Here is a 25,755-nt window from a genome sequence, read left to right as displayed (position 1 = left end):
CCTTTTGTCAGTGTATCTTTCTCCTCTCTTTGTTGATTGCTTGCTTTTGTTTCCCCTGTCCTGTAAAGTGTACTACCTCTTCTTACATTTCCTGTTACCATTACAACAGAGGATAGACAGCCTTGCTGTTCTCATCTTCACAAAAACCATCCATGTTTGGATAAACATGTCACTGTTGCCTTAAAGACTAGATTACAGGAATGTGCTCAGAAGGTTATGCTTTAAACTGATGTAGAAGATAGATCCTGAGAGTTTAAATTGCGTATAATAACCCAGAAATATATTACATTGTGATAGGAAAGCTGTTCATAACCTTCTAGCTGGTGCTTGAAACACAGGAGTTGGACCCAATAGGTCAAAATTAGCCATATCTAAGTAAATCACTCCTGAGAAATTTTCTCTTGCCCTAACCCCAATTTCATTGAATTTCTCACAGAAGTTTTTGTATAAGAAATTAAATAGTAGCACAACATTCTCTGTGAAGCCCTTATCACTTTATGCTTTATGTCTTCCACTGATTTCATACTACCCGAATATGACATGCTTCAGAAGATACTAGACCATTCAATTCCCCAAGCAATGACCTATAGCTGCATCTGGGAGGTAAGTTTAACAACTGGTGTTAAAGGACATTTTAGTAGACAGCACGACTCATAGAGGTGAGGTTGCTACTTGCATGTGTTGATTTAAATGCAAATTAATATGGCAAATAAAAGCTGCCTACAGTAAAGTATCATAGAGTCTTCTCTGCAAGAAAATAATAAAGCTGGAGGAAGTTAGGTTGAAACATCTGAAACCCATCAACAATTTTATAGACTGTCAAAGAAAGACAGAATAAAGAAAACAATCTCAATACTCAGTAGAAAGCTGAAAAGAAAACAAATGTTTGGAGCTACAGAATCATAGAATCACAGAATCGTATAGGTTGGAAAAGACCTTTAAGATCATCAAGTCCAAACGTAAACCTAACACTATACCTAACACAAGACCACCACTACACCATGTCCATAAGCACCTCATCCAAACGTCTTTTAAATACTTCCAGGGATGGCGACTCAACCACTTCCCTGGGCAGCCTGTTCCAATGCTTGACAACCCTTTCAGGGAAGTAAAATTTCCTAATATCCAGTCTAAACCTCCCCTGGTGCAACTTGAGGCCATTTCCTCTCGTCCTATCACTTGTTACCTGGGAGAAGAGACCGACCCCCACCTCTCTACAACCTCCTTTCAGGTAGTTATAGAGAGCGATAAGGTCTCCCCTCAGCCTCCTTTTCTGCAGGCTAAACAACCCCAGTTCCCTCAGCCACTCCTCATCAGACTTGTGCTCCAGACCCTTCACCAGCTTCGCTGCCCTTCTCTGGACACGCTCCAGCACCTCCATGTCTCTCTTGTAGTGACGGGCCCAAAACTGAACACAGTATTCGAGGTGCGGCCTCACCAGTGCTGAGTACAGGGGCACGATCACTTCCCTACTCCTGCTGGCCACATGATTTCTGATAGAAGCCAGGATGCCATTGGCTTTCTTGGCCACCTGGGCACACTGCTGGCTCATATTTAGCCGGCTGTTCTTACTAAGAACATCTTGAAAAAAAACAGAGCAATGTTATGCGATTGTTGAAAATCACGGTTTACCCTTTAATATTGTGGGGAATTCTGGTCCCCTCAACTCCAAAAAGATAAGGTAGAACTGGAAAACGCTCAAAGAGGAGTAAGATGAATAATCAAAGATACATATTATGGAGAGAGCAAGGAAAGATATACACTGTTGACCCTCACTTGTAACATAGTAACTAGAGGGAATCACTTAAGCTACCAGTGACAACCAAAGAAAAAGAAGCCATTCCTCAAAAAAGTAGCACTCATATTGGATAAGGTGCCTGTGGAATTCACTGCCAAAGGATGCTATGGGCGCTAACAAGTCCAAGGGAATATTGAATAAATAGATGGAAGAAAAAAAAATCAGTAACAGGTTACCAAATACAAAAAACCTGCTTCCATCTCAGGAAGTCACCTCAGCTGAAAACAACTTGAGTTCGGGAGAGTTCTATGGAGAACTTCGTAACATAAGACATGCAGTATTAGGTTAGAGCAATGATCCATACAGCCCAATATTTGGTCTCCAGAGCAATGGGCCCATGCAGCCCAATATTTGATCTCCACCAATGGCAAAAGGTGATGAGAACATGCTGCTTCAGGAGATCATGTATCTCCCCTGAAGCTTATCTTTTCTTGTTCTGTTACAGTCAGGATGCTGGGCTAGACCGTTGGCCTGACTACTAGACATATTCAGCTTTTATTAAAATCACATTCGCAAAAGGAGACACTCTCCAGCTGTACTGAAGGAAAAGACAGAAGAGTTTCTCATTTAGTACATGTTCTCTGGGATTTTCTGAAAGACAAATTAAGACCTCAGCAGAAAGATTTTAATGAAGTCTACCTAGTTCAAAGTCCCTAAAAAGTCACCAGGGAACTCAGATTCAGGTTGTTTGCCACTGCATTTATTTAGTTTTACTGTAGAGAATAGTTATATTATTCAGTAATTAATACTGCTTGGCTATAAACAAGCCCCTAGTGACATTCAATTAATTCTAAAATTTCCACTGGATTTGACTTAGTATAATAGTTGGTAACCTTCACCATTGGTCCCCTTTACAGAAAGGCCAGCAGGCGTACAAAATTCCTCATGACGAAGTAAGACTCAGTCACATGAGTTTGAAACAGAGTTGTTATATCAGACAGAGATTAAAAGTATCCACATTGAAAAAAGAAGAAAGGCTGAGAAAAAGAAATGTGAAAGATTAGGTAAATAACAGACATTTTCTTAAGATAAGGAAGGCAACTCTCACAAAAAACACCTTCAATAACTCTTCTGGTTTAACCACTCTGTATCCTGCAAAACAAATTACTCCACTGTGGCACAATCACAAGCTCTTACCTTTATGGGGTTTCTTATACTAGACAGCACTATGTAAATCAAAATTTCAAAATAAGACATAGAAATCTTAAAAATGTTTCAAAGACTAATGTGACTAATTAATAGATTATTTTTCTACTTTTAATGGTATTTCTATTTTAAGCTATAGGACTTGCCCTTTATTGAATAATGTAATCTGTCCTCACATAAACCCATGACAATATTTCCTGGAAAGCTAAGCTCCCATTTACTATTTTTATGGGATCGAGTTTTACAGTTCTTAAAGATTTGTTTCCCTTTTCCTTTTGTATCTCCGTAAAGATTCTCTCCGTTGTAGCTAAATATTGTGTGATACTTGTTGAAACAATCAGAAAAAAAGTGAGGTAGGTTATAGAAATTTTGGTTAAAATGTTATTAGTGTCCAAGTTGTTGATAGCTGCTGATTTGTGCAGCTTCCAGTCTCAAAACGACATGCAAGCTTAAAAGTCACTACACATCAAATTTCAGGTTAAAAAAGGTCTAAGACAGAATTTTGTTCACAGTGAAGTGAAAGAAAACCCTGTTAGTGAAGTTAACAATTGTTTCAAACTCCATATATATTATTTTACCTGACATATTACTTACTTGCTTTGTTTTTCCATACTTGCTACCCTGAGACTTTCCCATCGGGAATTAAGTAGATTCATTTGTTCTTGGATTTCATTCTCTTCATCATCTGAAAGTTTCCCAGTTGTTAGAAGTTGACTTCCAACTTGCAAAACATTGCCAACACGCCCTTGGTGAGCTGTTAATTCCATCATAAAACCCTGACAATAAAAATAATTTTAAGTTTGCTTCTTTGGAAGGAAAGAGCAGACTTTGGAGAAATATCTTCAATTCCACCACTGTCCAAACCTGATTTTCAACTTTGCTTTTTATTTTTTCAACCCCTCCACAAACCTTGTAACACAAAACAGAAATAAACACTTTCACTTTTTGCATAGGGCACAGTCTCCAGTACTACCTTTAAATTCTCCAAATCAAAATTAAAAACAAGAAAAAGGAATAAAATAAACTAGAAATATCTTTGTTTTGTATTTTTGACATTATGATGGGATACAAGCAGATAAATGCCCACTGAAAGATTAGTATAAACATACCTCATGGGTGTGAAATTGTTCTTTAACAACTTCTACATCATTGGCTATATCTCCTTGTGCTTGTAATGCATCTTCAGCAGCGAGAAGCCATGTGAGTACTTCTTCTAAAGCAGTTTGGTAGTTTTCAAGATCCATTTCAGACCCCATCCGCATGGTGCTAAATGTCTTTTCTTCAACAGTTTCTAAAAACTGATCAAAACCAAAATTTTAAGAGTAATTTAAATAGCATCTGCTCAGATAGTTCTACAAAGTAATAAATAGAATGTCATTGTCTTGTATAAAAAACCAGCTTTTTATAAAACAAAAAAATAATGTGTGGAAGTACTTATTAGTATAAAACCAGTTAATTGACCAAGATCAGATAAGATTGAGGGAAATAAAAAAATCTCAGATTAAATTAGATATTTTACACTAGAATTCAAAATTCCTAGCAACTGTTCTGAATAGTGACAATATTAAAATTATACCTGTAAAGTGCTATTATAATTGATTTTCAATAAATAGTCTGATTTTTCATTTCTAGTTTACTGTTTCTTATTTAACTATTTTCTCTTGGACATGAGAGAGAAATTTATTTCCCACAGCAGCTAGTAAAATTATATCATCAAAAAAGCAGTAAGTCGCATGCTGACATTGCAGAGAATCTATGGAAAACAGAATATAAAAAAGAAAAAAACCCTTTACACTACATGCAGTACTAGGCTTGAGCAATCCATAGACACCCATTTTGTTAAAATCATTCTAGAAAGTTGAAAAAGCTCAGAAATCTCATGCCAAATTGTAACTTTTAAAAAACAAACAAAAATGCATTACTGTTGATTTCTCTTTCCCACAAAGGCCATCTTTTTATTTATACTTTAGAAGCCAGGTAGTTCTTATAAGCACAGAATTCCCACTTATGCTCTATTACTTAATGTCAAGAGAAATCAATAACAAGTATTTACAGATTAGTATAATAGTAGAAGACTAGGACAAAACAGAAGCAAGAAATACAGGTTTGCTACAGAAGATGTCATTCCATAAATTTTTCAAGAAGTTCTGAAGAAGTTTAGTTACTTTTCTAGCAAGTTAGTAAAAAACTAAACTGTTTACATTAAAATATGCTTATGCTTTTATAAAAAATGATACCAAGACACTTAATGTTTTTGTAGTTAGCAGAAATTATCTGTACTGATGTAGTTGTGCCAATAAAACACTCAAAGCAGCATCTAAAGCCTTTCACTGTAGTTTAGGACAGAAAGCCAAAGTTTATCACTAGAAAGCAGGAAGTGTAATGAATGTAACATGATCACTTAAAATGAAATCTTCAGTCTTCATGTTCACAACAAATTCATTCTGAATTGTATAGATCTAATAAACATACGATTTATGCGAATCCCTCTGTCATATGTGTGTTAGGCCAAATAAAACACCAGTCACAACTTTATCGCCACATATGCGTGAAAAACAATGTTCAGTAGATATATCTGCATCAGAAAAGCAAGCTTGGAAGTCTGATGAACTCAACAGTGGTTTTTTTTTTGGTTTAAAGAAAGTACTATCTTACAGGAATATAAACAATGAAGCACAGAAAATGTTCAACATCTATTCCTGTTGCACAATTCAATTAATATTTGAATTGTGTGCAACTCCAGATTTTAAGTAGTATACACTGTAGTAAGAAATTACACTCAACCACATCACATTTCTGCAGCAAGAGTTTTTTTGTAGTATACAGTCTACTGTGGAAAGGGATAACTTCATCATTGCTTTTGCATATGTAATTATTTTTTCCTTTCTATAACAATACTGCACAGAATATACCAACGTCTGATACACTGGGGGAAAAAGAGATGCTGTAACAGCTGAGTGAGACTAGGGATCTCATGTTTACAGAGATCTGTGATGGTCTCTGTCAGCTATTTGAAAAGTCTCCATCTGAAAATCCTCCTTTCTCTAGATCCGATACAGAATATTGTCTTGTGTATGAGGAGTGTTTAACAAAGCACCCCCTAACAACTCTTCTTCTGAGGAACAACTACTCAGTATAATTTTCCTTAGACATGTTGACCATCATTTTCACTGCTTTCTCATGCTATCACAAATATCATACAGAATTGCATTGAAAAAATCTTGGACTCACGATCTCCAATGGCAAAATGGTGCACACTAACTTCTCCACCATTGTAATAATTCTTGAAGAAATGTAAAGAGAAGCAAACACTCTAACATAAATGGAAACCAAAATAGTTACTTGGCAGGTATTCCAAAGTATGTTCTCATTCAAAAAATGGCCGTTTTCTGGCAGAAGGAAATCAGAAAAGGGCGAGAGGAAGTATAACCAAAGGACTTTGCAGAACAGTGTCGGCAATCCTTGTATTTGGTAGAGGGTGGAAACAACAATATTTCCACATTCCCTCAAATCTTACAGCACCACTGCCAGCAGAGAGCTGGGATCAGTCATGAGGTGACAAAGCAGAGGAATGGATATCCTCTGTGCTTGAAGTATAAATATTTTTAACAAAAAAAGAGAATACTCATTTATGGATAGCACAATTAAATAGTTCTCAACTGCTGAGGCCTAATAAAGTCACTAGATCATTATGCCTTCTCTTTCCCCATGCATTTTTGGGAAAAGAAAAATTAAAACAAAGAGAATAATCATCAGGAGTTGAAATAGTAGTAGCATCTTGTTATTCTAGAACATGTTGAGTATGCGGAGTATTTGTGTTTAGATTTGACAGTGACATATGCAGGGACCCTCTGGGATCGTCAAATGAATTAAACCAAATCATTCTCACTGATTTCATTGATAAAATCAAGCTGTAGTTATACACTTTCAAAACTGCGCTAAATTTCCTTCTGCATCTTTAAGCACATTCTCTGTTAACAAGCCAGAGTAGAGCAATGGCCACCTTGATTTGAATCTACATAAGCAGAGAATATTCACATTGTAAAAGGTCTACAAGCGTAAAAAACGTGCCTCAGAGTCAACAGTTGGTTTTGACTTGAAAAAATACATATATTTTAAAATCCACTGTTATATTGTAGCTTCACTACCTCCATCAGTGCTGTTAGCTCTCTAAAATATAACTGTACATCCTTGCTCATCCTGCATCTGGAATGAAAAACAACTACTCAAATCAGCAGAAATTCAGACTGTTGGCTCAGCTGTAAAAGGAACATCAAACACGATGTTAAATATTCACACTTGGAAGTGAACTACTACTGACCTAATGCCCATGCCACACACTTTGTATTAAAAAGCAAAAACAAAAAATGTCTCAAAGTAATATTCATCTACATAAAGATTATTCATCCCATAATACAAACCAAATTTAAGTATGCAGATTCTACAGCACCAAGAATAATTCACACTGAAATAATCCACATAAACAACAATGAAAACCCTGAATTTTATATATCATAATGGTAGGCAAAGCCATTAAAAAAAAAAACAAACCCAAAACAAAAAAAACAAACAACGGAACAACACAAAACCAACACCTCCTGTGAGTGTCCTTATTTCTGAATTTATATGAAATCTTTTCAGAATTCCTAAAATATTGAGAAAAAAATAGAATTTTAAGGTATTGCATATAATACATTGAGAACAAAGACACAGTTATTAATAGAGACAAGTAATATAAGTTTTGATGGCTGTTTCTAACCACATTTTTTAAGAGAATGAAAAACAATTAGGATGCGCTGAAGTTAAATTCTTTTAGCCATATATTGCTAGGAAGGCAATACTTAGGAAAAAATCTGCTTAAATATGCATGCACTTTGAATCAAAAACTATTCTTAATAAAGTATTTAATGATTATGCAAAACAAAGTTGATGGCTGCAGTCAAAGCAAAACATTTACAGAGAGTAATCTACTGAATAACAATGCATGCATGATGACACAAATTTTAAGGAGAAAGATGACATGAAAAATTCAGATGTTGATGTAGACTTCATCACATCTAGCTAAGAATCAGTCAGCCAGTCAGCTCACGGACTATTTTGAAAAATGGCCAGACATTTTTGCATGGAAAATAGTCCTGGTTGTTATTATGGACTGACCTAGAAGGAAAAAAATTCTCTGGACCCATATGTTGTCCTCTAGAATATGCCTGGCAGCTGTATGAATTAATTCACGGAGTCTAAACCACGAGCTTGCAGCTGCTTCAGAGTAAGAAAGTGAGGGGAGGAAGTGTTCCTCACCTACTATTGCATTATGTTACTAAAGGGAGGAGAAGGATTGGACATGTGTTAGTAAATTCTCCAAGAATGTTTCTATTAGTTTTTAAAGACTGTTTCTGAGTTTTAGAAATTATTTGTGCAGTTTTAGAAAGTATTTTTGCAGTAAAGATTTAGGGTTCATTCCAGCAGTCTTATTTACATTATATATTTTCTTCCTTCAGAAACTGCCTGTCTCACTGTAAAAGATGCAGAATCTGGCTAGAAATTTAGAGCTTTAGAACTCAGAGACATAAAATTTTAAAGAAACATTTTTTTTTACTAAAGGCAAATTTAAGTCCAGAGTAGTTTTCTCATTTTGAATACTCCCTTTGCAGGATTACAGCCTCAGAAAGTAGCACACATTATTCACCCTTTAACCATGCCTTCCACCAGGTGAGACTGATACCATTGCTTATTCTTTCAGTTCCTCTAAGTTTCTCATTACAAAATCATATTTTATGTGTCTTTAAAACTGCTGAATTATAACTGTCAAAATGTTAAATGCTAAAATGTTCTTTGCAATAATCGAGACTGTTTTCTTAACAGATAACATCAGACAGAATAGTTTAGTCATTTCTGGTAATAAAACTAGGAAGATACATTGGTCAGACTGTTTTTTATTATAATTTTAACTATTTCCTTGTTCTAAATGAGGCTGGCATTTTCATTTCATTAAGGATTTCAAAACTGTCTCTGTGAATGAAAACACCTTGGGTCTGGAAGATGCGCTCTTTTTTTTTGCCATTCATATGAAAATCCACCCAGATTTGGCCTTATCATAAATCTGAGAAATTGTAGGTTTTGCTTGCTCAGTTGAGACAACCTAGATTTTTAGTACCTGATTTTCTCAGTGGTTCCACTTGCACTGCAGATGTTTCCACCTGGATGAACTGGCTTGTCCTTGCAACTGCAGTTTTGAGATGCAGTAGATTATTAGTTCATTCAAAGTCAATAGAGCTTAGGCAACGTTGAGAGGAAAAAAGCCAGAACCAGGCAGTATGAACAAAAGTACATTACAAAGGAAAGAAAATGCTGGAACTATTGACAGAAAAGGGCAAAAGAAAATTAATCTCTTTAACTACTGTATTAGGTGCAGTTGGTACAAATAAAGACTGAAAAAGACAAATAAAGATTTTACTGGCATTAAAGGAAAAATTTGCACCTTGGGATTTGGAGTGTAGAAGTTGGCTGAAGTAAACTGAAAGCAAGTGAAAAAACTGGAATGAATTGGGTTGGGAAAAAGACTAATACTGGGAACTGCGAGGACAGGTAAGATAGTATAAAGAGTTAAGAGACAGGAACCAAGGCTGCCAGCTATCTGGAATGATCAAATTTTCTAATAATTTAAAAACTGTTTCATTTTACATACATGGTCAAGTAAGCCAGTGGTTCACAAGAAGATTTTCTACTTAGCTTGCTTTCTTCAACACACTTGCACTTGGAAAAAATAACAAAGCAGGTTTTGGTTAGTAGCTGCTTGACCCTTTTTTCCACAAAGCTTATCAAAACATACTGGTTTTATTAACTCCCTAGGGAAATTTTTCAGCCTATGTTTATTTAAGGGTTTTAATTATATTGAGTTTTTTGTTCTGACTACAAAACGTATTGCTGTTTGACATATTACTGATGACAAAACACACAGTACTTGCCTCTCTAAGGAAGGCACTTCCCATTCAAGCAATTAAGAATCATGGCTCCAAACAGTAATATGACTTGATGTGGATGTGTTAAATCAACTGACTGTGACTGAATGGAATTACTTTCACCATACACCTACAACAAAATTATGATTTCTTCCTGTTGAAATGCCCAGTCTACCCACCATTCTTCAACCCTTCCCTTTTCTGATCCAAGAACAAGGCACATTCTAAGGGGACGTATATTTCAGGTGCTGTCATGTCACACAGTAGACTGTGAGGTCACTTGGTCTCTACATAACACATAAATAAGAGTAGTATTCACATAAATAAAGATGAAATTTTCACCCTAGGATGAATTTTCAGTATTAACTAATGACTCTTCACAGATCTCTCCAGCAGTAAATGGTAACAGGGTCCTGAAAGTATATCACAGGTCAAGAAGCCTACGGTCTGTTCCCAGTAATGCTACCAACAAAGTAACTCCAGACCAGCAGATTCAGCTCCCTTGACAAATGTCTATTGTGTTTTATACTGTTATGTACATAAAAAAAGGAAAAGGTAATTCTATCCATTGATGATGATCAGTTCACCTTAAAATTTGAATTGTGATCATGATATCATGCAGTAGCATGAAAAATATTCAAGATGGAATAGATAATATAGTCATGTCTATTTAATTTTAATTTTTAAAATGTAAATTCTAAATGCAATAAGGACTTAAGTAACAGCCACTTTAAAGTACACTGTTCTGACAAAGACCTGTTAAATGTTCTATGTTCTTAATTAAATTGTATTCTAAAAATCTTCATGAGCAGAAAAGCCATTAAATGTATAAACAGAAAAATAGGATGGAGACAGGTGAATTATGTCTTAGCCAAAAGAAATACACATGGGTTATCCAAAAAAGTATTAAATTATTTCTTTAGCATGTCATAGGGGATTGAGAAAAAAACACAGACCTTATTCCTTTTCTTTCTGGCAACAGACAGACAAACGGAGAAACACAGACATCAAAATCTATTTTGCTAAAATACAACTGGAGATTTCAAGAGCAAAAAGTTAAACAAACAAAAAAAAATCAAGCTTTTTTTTCATTTTCATATGCACTTCATTATGAATTTTACAGCCTTATAGTTCAAAAAACTATGAAATTGTACATTTATGACTCCATCATTCTGGAAGGAAAAGTAGCCTTCTCTTTTCAGCATCCTGTTTAGTTGTTGCTCTCCCTTCCTTTCCTTTGTTTTATATTCTCTCTCTCTTCTGCTATTGGTGTCAGCAAAATCAGTGTTATCCTACAGCATCTTTTACTTTGATTGTCAGTCATCTGACTGATTGTCATATTTTCTCTACTCACTGACTTTATGAGAAACTGTTCCTCCTACCTGCACCTAACAGAAGAGTAACTTTGACAGTTCCTATCAGTTGCACACGCATATACTTGTTCCCTCCTTCCTTATTACCTTCACTAAGCTTCAAATTTTCTACAGTATTTCAAGTATTCAAATCTTTTATTCAATCTGTAAGACTTTTGTTACTCATGGTACCAAGATAGTGTTCCTTTTCCTCCTGTCACTTTACCTGAGGGCTAATCTCTGCTACAGCAACATGCTTTTTCTTCTTCTTTTCCAAGGAGAAATGTACTTTTCTTGTATGTCTGAAAATTATTTCTTAGGCCTGTCCCTATACTGTTTTATTTCATTTAATTCACAATGACTGCTTTAAAAATCTTTTCCCTCTCACCCCAACTAATGCTCAAACCAGTTTAATAGCTATCACGCTCATCCCTACATTCCATAGGATAAAGGAAAAGATTTTGCAAGCTCTCTGCATAGGCATCTCCTACTTCTAGGGAAGAATGTCTTGCTACACAAAGGACTAAGAGTGCACCTGTGCAGTCAGGACCAGGCAGCTATAGGTTTGCTCTGCTCACATATGAGCTGCACACCGACATTGGTCTGACCATATGTGACAGACATTAGCCGCATGTTTACTTTTTTAACTATTCTATTGCATTGCATTATAAAGACTGGCTAGGCTACATTGAACATAGGATGAAGGGACATTACTTCTGCCTGATGAGCCACTAAGCCTGCTCGCAGACAGAAAGTTCTCTAGACAGGTCAGTGTGGCATGTGCTAGAATAACAGCACACACCTTAGAGCCAGATGAGCCAAGCCTCAGAGCTGAGCAAAAGAGAAACTGCTCAGGAACAAGAGAATACTTGGTTCCACTTGCTGAAATGCAGAAATACACAGAACTGACTGAAATAAAGGGCAGAAGCAAGAACTAGCCTGCAGAGACACAGTGGAAGGGGGAACAGTTGTTCAGAATTTTTTAAATTTCTATTTCATCTTCTACAATCACTTTTTTCTATTTAGTAAGGGAAGTATTCTTGTGATTTATTAAGAGCACAGGTGTGTGGATTGAGCCTCCCCTTACACAGAGCCTACCTCTGGCTGGAATTAGACATTGTCAGCTTTAAGAACCTGGGCATCCTTTATAACTACTCCAACCTTTCAAACTTCATCTCAGCCAATACACTTGAAAAACCAAAACCCAACAGAATGATGTAAAGAAACGAAATGATATTTTTCCAGCTATCTGAAGTAGTTGAGCATAAAACAAGGAATGTTATCTGTTTCATACAAGGCTTTGTTCTCTATTATTGGAAACCTTCCCCAACAGTAATCTGTTAAAAACTTTATTGTAATTCTAAGTTATAATTCCTCTATATAATAACGTTATACTTCCACTGTATATTTTATAGGTAAAGGAAAAAAGGCTGACTAATTTCTATTGTACCATCTTTGGCCAGAAGTAACAACCCTCTATTGCAGAATACAGTACAACAAACAGCAATCAACCAGCTGCAGTAACATTGACTAAATTTTGCTAGTGGAAAATCTGAAAATAATTTCTTATTCTTTAGAATTTCTACATGTAAAGCAGTTTTATAATATTGTCCTTGATAGCTGATAAAGCTGTCTTTATTACAAAATACACAAATGCAACAGAACAACACCCTCTTTTCGCCTATAGTTCAGTTGATAGCTACTGTCTGGAACTTAGTTCTAAGTTCTGTCTTGGCTAGGGGAATTACAGCTTAATTAAAAAAGAATTAAAAAAGGTCACATGCTCCAGCCTCCCAGCAGTCTATAAGAGGCCTTACCATAATTACCATTGCAAACACATCAGCAACTCAACACATCAGCAAACCAACATAGTGTTTCGCTTAATTAGGGGAGTAATATGGTCCACTGTATGGTACTCACTAGAGCTATCACTACTGTTCTTGGTTATCAAGTTCCCCAAATAAATGGAATTCAGTACTATTAACATTAACCTGTTCAGGGAGATAACGGAAGGTTCATGAAATGATAATGCTGAGGACAGCAGCCATCCACACCTGCATATGCAGAATCTGAATGCAGAAAAAAGAATAATGATTTGAAAGAAAAAATATTGCCACTGCTCTGAAATAGTGGGGTTTTTTTCCACACCATGTGTCCTTGGAGACAACTATTCACTTAAGCTCAGTGATGAACTTCTATAAAAAAGCAGCAGAAACCAAAAGGAGGACCACTTGATAAATTTGATCTTAATTAACTGTTGGAATAAAGGGATACCAGTTAACAAATGCAATGACGTACAGGAAGAATATTCCCTGCCAGCAGAAAATTGCCTTCAGCATTTGGCTCAATGTCTCAGAAGGGACAGTGAGGAAAAAGTTATATAAAAGGCTATGAAGGAGCACAAATATAACAATATCAATGGCCACAAAAGTACTACAATTGACTTAATCTCATTCAGTGCAGCATTCCATAAAGATCTATTTAATATTGTATTTTACTGTTATTGTTCAGTGTGCAAAGCTAAATCCTTGTCTCATTGAACTTCTTTTTTCAACACTCAATACACTCAGGGGTCTTTGCTGGTTTCCCCCCAGCTCCAATAGTCCCAACACTTCAGCAGCATCCACATATTCCCTCCATTTTCACAGAATCACAGAATCGCACAGATTGGAAAAGACCTTTAAGATCATCAAGTCCAAACGTAAACCTAACACTATACCTAACACAAGACCACCACTACACCATGTCCATAAGCACCTCATCCAAATGTCTTTTAAATACTTCCAGGGATGGCAACTCAACCGCTTCCCTGGGAAGCCTGTTCCAATGCTTGACAACCCTTTCAGTGAAGAGATTTTTCCTAATATCCAGTCTAAACCTCCCCTGGCGCCACTTGAGGCCATTTCCTCTTCTCCTATCATTTGTTACCTGGGTGAAGAGACCGACCCCCACCTCGCTACAACCTCCTTTCAGGGAGTTGTAGAGAGCAATAAGGTCTCCCCTCAGCCTCCTTTTCTGCAGGCTAAACAACCCCAGTTCCCTCAGCCACTCCTCATCAGACTTCTGCTCCAGACCCTTCACCAGCTTTGTTGCCCTTCTCTGGACACACTCCAGCACCTCCATGTCTCTCTTGTAGTGACGGGCCCAAAACTGAACACAGTATTCGAGGTGCGGCCTCACTAGTGCTGAGTACAGGGGCACGATCACTTCCCTAGTCCTTCTGGCCACACAATTTTTGATACAAGCCAGGATGCCATTGGCTTTCTTGGCCATCCAGACAGTTCTTTACCCAGCAAAGAGGACACCGATCCAAGCCATGAGCAGCCAGTTTCTCCAGGAGAATGCTGTGGGAAACCATGTCAAAGGCTTTACTGAAGTCTAGATAGACAACATCCACAACCTTCCCCTCATGCATTAGGCAGGTCACCTTGTCGTAGAAGGAGAAGAGCAGCAGAAGAGCATTTTACTTGTGTCGGAATGAAAGACAAAACATACAACAGTTCAAGGTAACTGAGTCATTATGTATAAGGCCTGATTTCTCAGGGTCCTACATAATCATTTAGTTCAAAGTATATTTCCCAGTGAATTCAGTTGTATCCAAGTGCTCAATGCTCCATTGGTTTAGACCTCAACATCTAACATAACAGACCCAGACCTCAGGAACATCTCTGAAAGATTACTTTGCTCAGAGGGAACTCTGTAATTGAGGTACAGAATATTTCTGAGCAGCGCTCAACTGTTTCAATCATGGAACTGTCTTTCTGCAAGCCCCTGCTCCTTTTTTTAACATCGTTCACAAAACTGATCAGCTGCAGTGCTGACCTATGGAAGAAGAGATATGCAATAGATTAGTAGAGCTATGCAATAGGCAAGGAAGAGAGAAAGGAAAAGATGCGTAGCAGCGGTTGAATTGCTTCTCTCCCTCTCCTCACCCATACAGTCACGGGCAATTCAGGAAGACCTTGAGATACCCTCTCTCTGCCTACCTTCTAACTTCTGCAGTAAACAAATCAGTGATCACAAAAGCAACAGTCTCCTTTATCGCACAGTCCAGACTTCCTTTTACAACAGGCTCATCTCGTTCACTGAAGGATATAAGGATACCAATTCTGTAATTAAAAGCTCTGTCGTAACGTATCTATGCAAGACACTGAATTTACAATATTCCAGGCAGCCTGACTTTTACTGTTTCTCTACTTTTAGGCAGTTAACCTTAATAATACTCCTTTAACAGAGGGCAAACCTGGTTTGCGTGTGTGATGTCCATGGATTTTTTTTTTTAAAGTAAACTTTCATAAAAGGAATTCCATCCCTTGGCAGTGTTGAATGAAATGCGCAATTTGGTTGGGAGATATTAACTTTCAGTTCAAACCAAAAATGGACAAATTATGAACTCCGTCAATGCCTTTGAAGTGGCATTTTTGAGCTACCTACTTCAAACCATCCCTGCTCCAGCTTTATCTATTCACCATCACTAACTCTTCAGGTTAGATCCTTTTTCTTGGCAGCTGATTCTAGTTTCTACTGCTTAGGTCTCAGAAGTCTCTGTGTCTATAATGTTAGCTGATAAAATTTAAGTATGCCCTGAACGTGGGGAAATTTATGATTCTGCAGATTTATAATTTGGTTAAATTTGAGCCCTTTCCAGAAATAACAATTATCTCCAGGCTAATTTAAAATCCCTTGAAGAACACAGAGATGTGAGAGCTTTTCAAGAAATGGACAGTTATTTTATAATACAGACAAAACAGTTCATTGCTTCCTAATCTGGTCTTCAGAAACAGATTAACTGCTTTGTCTGAAGGTTTTAATTCAACATGAGGCAAACACACCTGATCTACAATGTTTTCTCAAAACCATTACTTTTTGGTGAAGTTACAAAAAGTTCTATAATTATAAACACTATATGAACTTGAAGCAGAAGAGTTACACAGCCTCATGAACTGGTAGGATTACAAGGCTGTGTGCAATAGAGAGCTTTCCCCAGGAAAAATGCTAGAGTACATGCTTTTCTGAAGCATCTTGTATATGGATACATGCTTGTTTGCTTAATAAGAAGAGAAATAAAAAAGATAATCACAAGCTACAGAGGTAGAGAACAAATGAGAACCAGAAACTGATAAGGTATATAAAATCCCCAATAATGATGGAACGAAAAGCATAAACTTTACAGCTGCTACAAAATTTTTGCACTCACTTTACGCTAGGTTAATCTAGGTGCAAGACAGTGACAGTTTTAAAGAAGTGGATGGAAGAGGTAAAAATGTATACATAAAGGTTGATTTTTTTATTTTTTTTTAGTTCATCACTGTATATACTGTGAGGGACTCTCTACTTCACAAGAACTTACAGACGAGAAGGGGCAAAGACTCTGGGCTCTCCAGAGGCTCTACCAGTGGGTACTCTACTGATTTAAACTAAATCTGTCAGGGAAATACTATACAAATTATGGAAACACATTCTCATAGTATATATCAGGTCATTGCTTTAACAGATTTTGTTTATTTTACAGTTACAGAACCAGTAATATTGGTAACTGAAAGTGGAAACTGCATGCAACTAGCTGAGCTTAAAAACTGAAGTAAAAAAAATGAAATTAAGTACACAACTATCATTTAAATAGGATTAAATTTTCCAGGTTGCATATTCTTTCAATCTTTTATTTACAAGCACGCTAACATATTTCCAAGTTGGGTTTACTTAGAAGAGTAATCTGCAGCCTGTGAGCCATGTACGCAATGGATCCAGGCATTGCTGATTACGGGCCAGCAAAATAGCTATGAAAGTAAGCCTGCCCTGCCTTAGAGTTTGTTTTTCAAATCCTGTAATTACTATGAACTTCCATGGAATTTGTAGGCGCTAATTTATAAATAATATAATTAGTTTTTAAGAAGGTGAGGACACTTTGGGCAATTTTAATTAACAAATCTGATCAACCGGACTTCTGTTGCTGAAGTTGTTCACAGAATAGATCATCTCTCAGTATATCTCACAAAAGATACCTGTGCTGTAAGAGAGCTGCTGGTGAAAAAAGAAAGTATCACTCCTGAATGTCTAGAAAAATAGCTAGAAGTCAAATCTAATTATTTATATTAATTAATACAGCTCACATTTCAAAATTAAAATCCATTAAATTCAACAAATAGTGACAATACTGCTTTTTCCATCCTCAGAGGATGAATGAAACGAGAATTACTGCTGAATTTCAGCATAGAAGTCACATTAAAATAAATAAATTAATTGGTTTAGGACACATGTATGCAATGAACCTATAGACCTTTGAAAATGCATAGATTTTCATGCCAGAGTACTACTTTCCATTAAAGTCTGCTCCCTCAGATCAAAATCCAAATTAGCAAATGCACTGTCATAGCAGTACATGGGGAGCAAAAAGTCCTACAGTATAAAGACCAGAAGATAAAGTAGCCTGCAACCACAAAATTTTAACACACTTTCTTTGCAGAATTGCAACCATATAAATCTTAACTTAATTGACCTGTACTCTGCATTGCATTTAGCTTTATTGTCTGTGAGTTTTAACCAGCAAAGACAACTAATTAAGAAGCATATTTTAAAAAATTTATTCCAGACCATAACCTCAAATATATCACAGCCATAATCTATACTGTTTTCTAATGTAAGAAAATGAAGATAATTTCTCAGCTTACTTTAACCACTACAGCCAGCCACCAATCCTGCTATTATTTTGGACTGCTAAGCCATGATAGTTCTTGTCAGGATCTGCATTACAGACTATCTAGTCTTCATAATAAGAATATTTAACTCCAAACTCTTTTTATATATTCACACAGTATAATATCAAAATGCCTTCAAAAGCATCAATAGCAAGAGCAATTAACTATAAAGAGATACATCTACAATATGACTCTTTTTCTTTTGAGAAATAAAGGCTCCGGTACAAGAGCCAATTAGTGGACACAATAATTAGTTTCTGTGAAGTTGAGGTTGAGGTCCTGGAGATTTCAGAGTATTCAATATTGCGTGCTACTATAGTTGGAAGGCATTATTTAAAAAGGTGGTTTTGCAAAGTCATCTAAAATCTTAAATAGTCAAATTTGCTTGAATAGGCTGAATACCCCATTCATGGCTCTTATGTGGTTTACCCTTATTATGCTTAAACTTTTCCTAAATATATTTTAGCTTCTATTAAAGAGGCTCTCCTTCAACAGAAGCCAATTCAAAGAATATATTTTCAATTTAAAATTAAAAGCTAACAAAAAAGCTGTTGCAGAAGAGGTTCAAGTGATTTAATGTTTTTTTCAATCTGTAGCATGACTACCTTGCTTGTAGCTACATGCTCCATATAATAAATCAAAAGCTGGAAATGCGACAAAATGATAAGCAATCATCTCACAATAGGTTTTTTTTCCTCTTCTGAATGCACCTCAGGTTTATAAATTGGGTAATAATACAGAAAATATTACAAATATTTTTAATACATAATAAGAGCAGGAACTACCAAGAAGTATTTCTGGACATACTGAAAACGATATTAAAAACTTTGCCACACGTTTACAAAGACAAGCAACTGGATGGAAGAACAGGATGAAAATCCACTGAGGACTGTTAAATATAAAGACACTATCTCCAGCTCAGGAAATTTCTGAGCCACAAATAAGTGGAGGGTAAGCGAGAAAACACAGATGTTTCAATACTTTTAATCAGTCATATCACTTTTCCTGTTTCTATGTATCCATTATTGGTCACTTCTGGGAACAGGATACAATGCTGGAAGAAAGACCCTTTGCTCTGACTAATTTAAACTATTCTGTTGTCACATAGACCTACTACAGATGATCTGAAATTTACCTGGAGGTGTACAAAAGCAGAAATTTGTGTATTTTCATGCTCCATACCTTAACATTAACTTGGCTATTTGTAAGAGATCCTGCAAAATACCATCATATGGGAACACAGAAGAACCAAAGATGTGTAGATTACTATCAATTGTTCTTGCTTAAGCTATTTATTGACTGCCTTTTCCTCCCACATTTCACAATTATACTGTCAATCTGGCCTTTTTTTTCCCCTCTCAGAATACAGGAAAACGTGAAGTAGGAAATTAAAAAATAAATAAAAGAAATTATCTTCAACAAAAATAACTGCATCTTTTTGTAATTGAAACAGAATATTGTCACGGTCACTTCAGTTAGGAACTGTGGAGTAAAACATTGAGTTGTGAATTCACATGCAAAACCTAACATTTTAGGGTAAAAGAAGCACGTTAGGAAGCCTTCAAATAATCTCTTTTGTAGATTAAATATTTTTACAGCTATATTTGCACATGCTGTTTTGAAATTTTTGGCATGAAAAATGCTTCTGACCTACAAGCGAAATATTAACCCATGATTGCTATTTCAGGGATAACATGTTTCTAGTTTATATATATATATATATATATATATATATATGTAGCATATATAATTAATTAATAGAATCCTATTATTTATTCTCTTGCAGATACAAACTATACCCCATTGTTATTTTGAGATGATGAAACAAAGGCATCCTAAAATAGTTACACACAAATATATTCTTAAGACCGTTATTTTCTCATACATTTATGCTTGCAGTTCACATTAAATTATATCTCAGTTAAGTGGCTGGAATATAAGACATATTTATTAAGCAAAAATGTAACTGCAGTGAGGTCATCTGTGGTGATGTGACCCGAATTTACCTTCCGGTTCTCTTAGGAGGGAATTTGCTTAATTAAAATCACTACTCAGATATAATTACTAATGAGGTGGGCATGAAAGCATACTTCAAGAACAGTGAGTTACAGGGTTCTAAATTCTCATTATAGAGACAACGTACAACTCGTGTAGCTGCTAAATTCTTCAAAAGACACTAATAATTTTAAAATTGTCAATTTAAAAAATACATTATAAATGTACTGTTTAGTAGCCATATTCTTCTCTCCATTTGCTCCTTCTTCCTCAACAATTCCTTTTAATCTACTTTTCCCCTTTCCAGTTGAGATCTAGCAAAAAACAATTTCTTAGCCCTGGAATTACAGACCTGTTGAGATTTTTTTATTATTCATTTTAGTTACAGTCCCTTAGAACTAAATTAACTATTTTCGTTCTTCAAATGAGTATGTTGAAACCGAATCCATACATATTTTATCAGATACTTTTGCCTGACGTCCCTCATGTGGCAGAAAAGAATTACAGGTGCTTTACAGGTGAAATTTTGCCAAGCAATATTATACTTCCCCTTATTATACAGAAATGTATTCATATTTAATAAAATGTCATAACACATGACTATAAACTGTAGGTACTAAATCACATATCCATTGCAGTAGCCATTGTACATGTTCACAGAATGGGAACAAAGCCAGAAACAAGGCTGAACAGTGAAAAGAGAAGTTAAATTGAAAAAGTTAGGAGGCTGAACGTGAATGAGTTGTTAAAACTTAGTTTGAAAGCAATCAATGCAGCAGAGAATCATTTTGAGACTGAATTTAAAAGAGACAGGAGGGCCAGGAAAAGACTAGAAGTAGCAAAACATGGCATGCCTTAACAGAGAAAGCATTTACTTGGTGACACAGAGAAGATACAAGAGCATTGTGATTAAGAACGTGAGTAGGAATAAATAAGGTTAGAGAAATAATGAAGGTAATTTTTAAGATCACAGATATTGAAAGGAAACTGAATGTGTTCTGAAAAGGAATGGATAATTATAAGTGGATTAGAGAATGTTTTTAAAAAGGTAGTCATACTGAAAAATTCGCAATGACATAAAGGGGCTGGAGTAACATACAACATATATTGTGCAGTGGAATTAATTTCTTATTCCTCACAATATTTGCAAATGTAATTCAGGTGGGAAAACCTATGCAACCATGTAGTCATTTATTGTTATCACACCTCAATACCTTTTAGAATGGACACAATGTTGTAGAATCTCTATTTCTTGATCCTACCGTCAAATTCGAACTCAACAAGTTACTCCTAGTAAACTAATACTGACTACAGGAACATTGCATTTCCCCAAAGGGTTTCTACAAATAGCACACATTTCCGCTAGCTTATTTTCTGTGCATATAATTAATATCAGCCTCTTTTTTATGAAATGCTGGTAGTGAAAAATATATAAAATTGAAAAATTCATATTTTATGTTTAAAAAATAAACCTCTTTATAACTACTGGTTTATATTGGATTGGATATTCTTAGCTTAAAGCCAAGACAACTAAGACAAATAATCAGTTCAACATTTGTAAATTGCACAATAAACTGAAAAAAAACTGTTTTATTAAATTATCATATGTACTTCTGCCTATTGATATGTAGTTTGGCATGTCTCTTAAATCACTTTTGCTTTAAGAGGCAAGGTTCTTTTCTATTAAAAAGTTATGTTCTGCTTTCAAACTTTTATAGCAGTGAAATGAGAAAATATTTTAAGTTGAATTAAAAGATGTGTGCCTCTTAGTTCAGATAATTGAAACTAAATAGTTCCTGTTGATATGATGTACCACTACCAAAACATCTTTGTACAATTTACCAGGAAACTGAGTTGCATACAATAACACCACCTAAAAAATTATTCAAATATTTCAGTCAGCAGCAATGTTCTGTCCAGCTAATCAAGACAGATGGACCACTAGTCCCGTATGAAAGAGCCGAAAGCTCACACATTACATTAGTTCACTCTTAAAAGTTAATTGCACTAGGTTATCAACACCATACCATTGGAGTCAAAGGACAGAAATGAAGAGGATAAATTAAATGCAACAAAAATACAAAGCCTGCAAACACTTCAAAGTGTAGCTCTTATACTTAAGACTCTTTAATTCTAGTGCATTTCTGCTCTGAAACTGCAAAAAGTGTTTCATCATTTAGTTCACAGGGACTACTTGAGATATAAACCATAGTACAATTTAAATGACTAAAGCATTTTTTTTAAAAGTGTATAACCAGGAACTGTTTGCATCCACAATAGCAAAGAATCCACTTTAAGTATGAGAAGAAGCTAGGCATTGATAGCCTTCTCGGTATAAGCCTTCAAGAATCAACAGAGCAGTTGCATAATGAAAACAATAGCAATGAAAACTTAAAAGAATTGTTCAAGAAGCAGACAAGTTTATGCATTTGTGATACACGTAGCTTTTCTCTAGAGAAAAACTAAAATCATCACCTGATTAAGTAATGACTACTGGATGGCTATCAAGTAATAACAATTGCTTCTGGAGTGGGTGGACCAATTACTACTGACCCAAAGGGAAAGGCAGCAACTCAGATCCCCAGAGCCCAAAAGACATCCAGGAAAGCAACAGGAAGTCCCTTTCTGAGTTCTGGCAATGTACTATCAATCTAGACCTATCTCCTAGTCCCCTTCTTGGCCTCGAGAAAGGATAACCTACAGTGGAACGCTGCTAAGTTTATTGAATGATCATTCTAGGGAAAAGTTGCATTGAAGACTAAAAACAAACTAACAAAAAACCAGAAACCAAACACATTTTAAATTAGCCAGGCTTCATGCAAAGAGACTCAACACATTCACTCCGTAATGAAGATGATATTATACAAGAGGGAAAAAAACAAGCTCTCTTCCCTAGATGATGTAAAAAGTCAAAATTAATAATGAAAATGTTACTCTCTCCTTAGCTGCATAACACCTCAACAATGAAGTTCACTTGTTAAGTGTGTGGAATGTTAAGTGTATGAAACAAATAGCCAACAGGCTAAACTGAATAAAATAACATCTCAGTACAAACTATGTAGAAGCATAGTATGCACACAGGAAACATGCCACCTCTGCTACTAATCCCATAACAGACAGTAAATTTCTTGTTCCATCTCCTCCTCCCCTTGTCTCACTGACAGTCTTTGACTTGCATCTGAAGCTTCTGCCCTCTGTATGTGATGCCCCTGACATAATTGGTGTATACATGATGGGTTTTTTTATTTTTTAAAGGAAGGAACATCTTTATAGCTTCTTTTAAAAGGTACTACTATCTCTTCCTACTTCTCTCCTTAGCTCCCTGATAACCTCAGGCTAACATACCCATAATAATGATATTGCTTAGAATACTTTTAAATCTCAGAAAACTATAAAGCAAAATTCCTTAATACTATTGTATATAGAGAGACAAATGCCTTTGCTGTTTGGAATGAACGTGGAAAAATCTATGAATATCTTCCTTTGTACACTTGTACCTGAAGTCTGTACATGCACACCAAAACCACAAAGTACATGTTGCAGTATCTTAGACAAGAGTCTTCTACACAAGCATTACAATACACAGTTTCTATTGCATCAAAATCACTGGGGGGAAGAAAGAAACCAGCACTTTGATGATCAGTAGAGATAAGCAATCTGGCCTTTTCAAAGGTCACTACTTCAGGTAAACATGCAGACCTGCCTGCCATACAAATGTGAACTAACAAATAATCCATGGCATTTCCTACAGTCCCTGAAAACATACAACTCTAATGCTGTTGTTATAAATACTGGGGAAAAAATGGTTATCCCCTTTCTCACAGTGTAATGATTTGGGCAAAAGGACAATCAGTAAACAGAACCTCACATTGATTCTCTATTCTCTCTGGGCACTTCGTTCATTCACTTCTCAAAATCCATCTTTTATATTTTAAAACCAGAATCATTTGCTGTGCACCAAAAATATTTTACATTTTACCATGAAGAGTATTATATGCACCTGAGGGCACAAAGGTTTTATCCACAGAAATCTTACAATTTTCTAATAGAGTAGAACATGAAGCTAATTAATGCCTCAAAGTTACAGCTACGCTTGGGCACAGGCATTTCAAGGGCACAATGCATATCCTGTACCCATTTTTTGAAGCTATCTTATTTTAAAAAGCTGTTTAGTTTTACTTTAGTTAAATAAAATCCAACCATGTGATGGTGTAACACTGTATAGGAAATTTAGTTAAATTAGACAAAAGTAGTGCACTTAACACTCACCAGAAGTAGTTCTAACTACAAAACACAATCCTTATTGTTTTCATCATATTCACATACATTTAACCAACACTTCAAGTAATCCTCTGAAAGCTATTATATGTTAAAATAAATGTCTCCTCTGACATTCTGCAGAAAATCAGGCAGAGAAAGCTCAGATGAAGCTACTGGGGTCAAGGAAGCTTCCCTCGGTGATGAGGGCCATCAAAGCCATTGAGAAAGAGGAGGCTCTGAAGCCAGCTTTCTCTCCTATTCCTGAGCACGTGAACAAAATGTGCTGCCGCTACATCTGCACTGCAATATTTCTTTGTGTTTGTTTTATTTTTTTCTCTGGTGTTATTGATAATTCTCAGCTGGAGGCATGAAAATATGATTAACATATGAAGCAGACAATCTCATCTTTGCTGTCTTTTTTATTTTATTAATGCCAAATCTAGATAAATAATAATTAAGAAAAATTGTTAATAAACTAAGTTTTAAAATAAAGTAATGATATCTGAAATTATGAACCAAGATTTTATCATACTGTTGAGAAGTTCACCTGATATACAGAGACTAGTAACAATGTAATAATAACGCTGTTTAGAATGATGCTGTAATTTTATCTCTGGACAAATACTTTAAATTGCTTTTGTGTGGTGAAACCTCCTGTTGATTTGAGAGTTTTTGCAAAAGATAAGAGTTCTGTCTTCGGGTTTTTTGCATTTCAAAGGTTTAACTAGGTGTCATGAAAGAGTGCAAAGTGTGAACCCATCTTTTAAATCAGATGAAATAACAAAGGTGAATACTCAAGTAAATGTAGTTCTATATATGGAGTTGAAATCCATGCTCAGTACATCTTTCAAAATCACTGAACGCATAAGCTAAGTATTAAAATGTTTGACAGTCTCCCTCTTATTTGACTATTTGTCTTTAAATAGAACCCAGCATTCCCACAAAAGATTGATATAGTATCAATCGAAGAGGAAATGGTAGTCTCATCTTTGATGAAATTGTATTTAGAAAAGACAGAGAAAGTAAGAAAGGAAGTACTGTTGTTACTTTTTTTTTTTTCTGTTTTCTTAATCAGCCTTAAAATTTTGAAATTCCAATGACCAGGAGCCAAAGTGAGGAAATGAACAGGCATCTTGCATCTCAGTCCACTCAAGAGCTCCTGTGACTGTGTATAATCTAAAGGAACAAGCAAATCACAATTAAGGTTCATGTGCAGATGCAGATAGCTTTGATTTAGATACTGCCATGAGTTTCCTACATCAGAAGAATTAGACAATAGCATGCCATCAACTTACTGCATGAATATCTAAGATAGTAGATAAACAGTCAATTGCTTGCTTTCTCAGTCTTAGACTAAATTCTCTTTTCATATTTGCATAATGTGAAAGACCTTTCTTAAGGATTTGAAATGGGGATGCATAATGACTGCTGGAGTTGTATGAATTCTCAAGTTCCTTCAATTTCAGTCCTGAGATTAGGAAAAAATGAACACCAGTCTATCTAGCAGTAAGGATTTTCTTTAGCACTGTGTCCTACATTTCATCTAGCCC

General features: G+C 35.7%; 1 protein-coding gene across 1 annotated transcript in view; it reads right to left on the bottom strand.

Annotated features, from left to right (window-relative positions):
- The window catches only part of DMD (dystrophin), a 1,150,282-nt gene that overhangs the window by 816,914 nt on the left and 307,613 nt on the right, over positions 1-25,755 (bottom strand). Inside the window, exons 9-10 of the mRNA XM_072848384.1 lie at positions 4,054-4,242; positions 3,539-3,720 (exon numbers count right to left, since the gene is read on the bottom strand). Coding sequence (XP_072704485.1) covers positions 3,539-3,720; positions 4,054-4,242 — 371 coding nt within the window. The remainder of the gene's footprint in view (positions 1-3,538; positions 3,721-4,053; positions 4,243-25,755) is intronic.

Source organism: Ciconia boyciana, chromosome 1 (assembly GCF_034638445.1).
Source record: "Ciconia boyciana chromosome 1, ASM3463844v1, whole genome shotgun sequence".
Taxonomy (NCBI): domain Eukaryota; kingdom Metazoa; phylum Chordata; class Aves; order Ciconiiformes; family Ciconiidae; genus Ciconia; species Ciconia boyciana.
The sequence above is the reverse complement of the archived record's forward strand: the minus strand, read 5'-3'. Positions and strand labels throughout refer to the sequence as shown.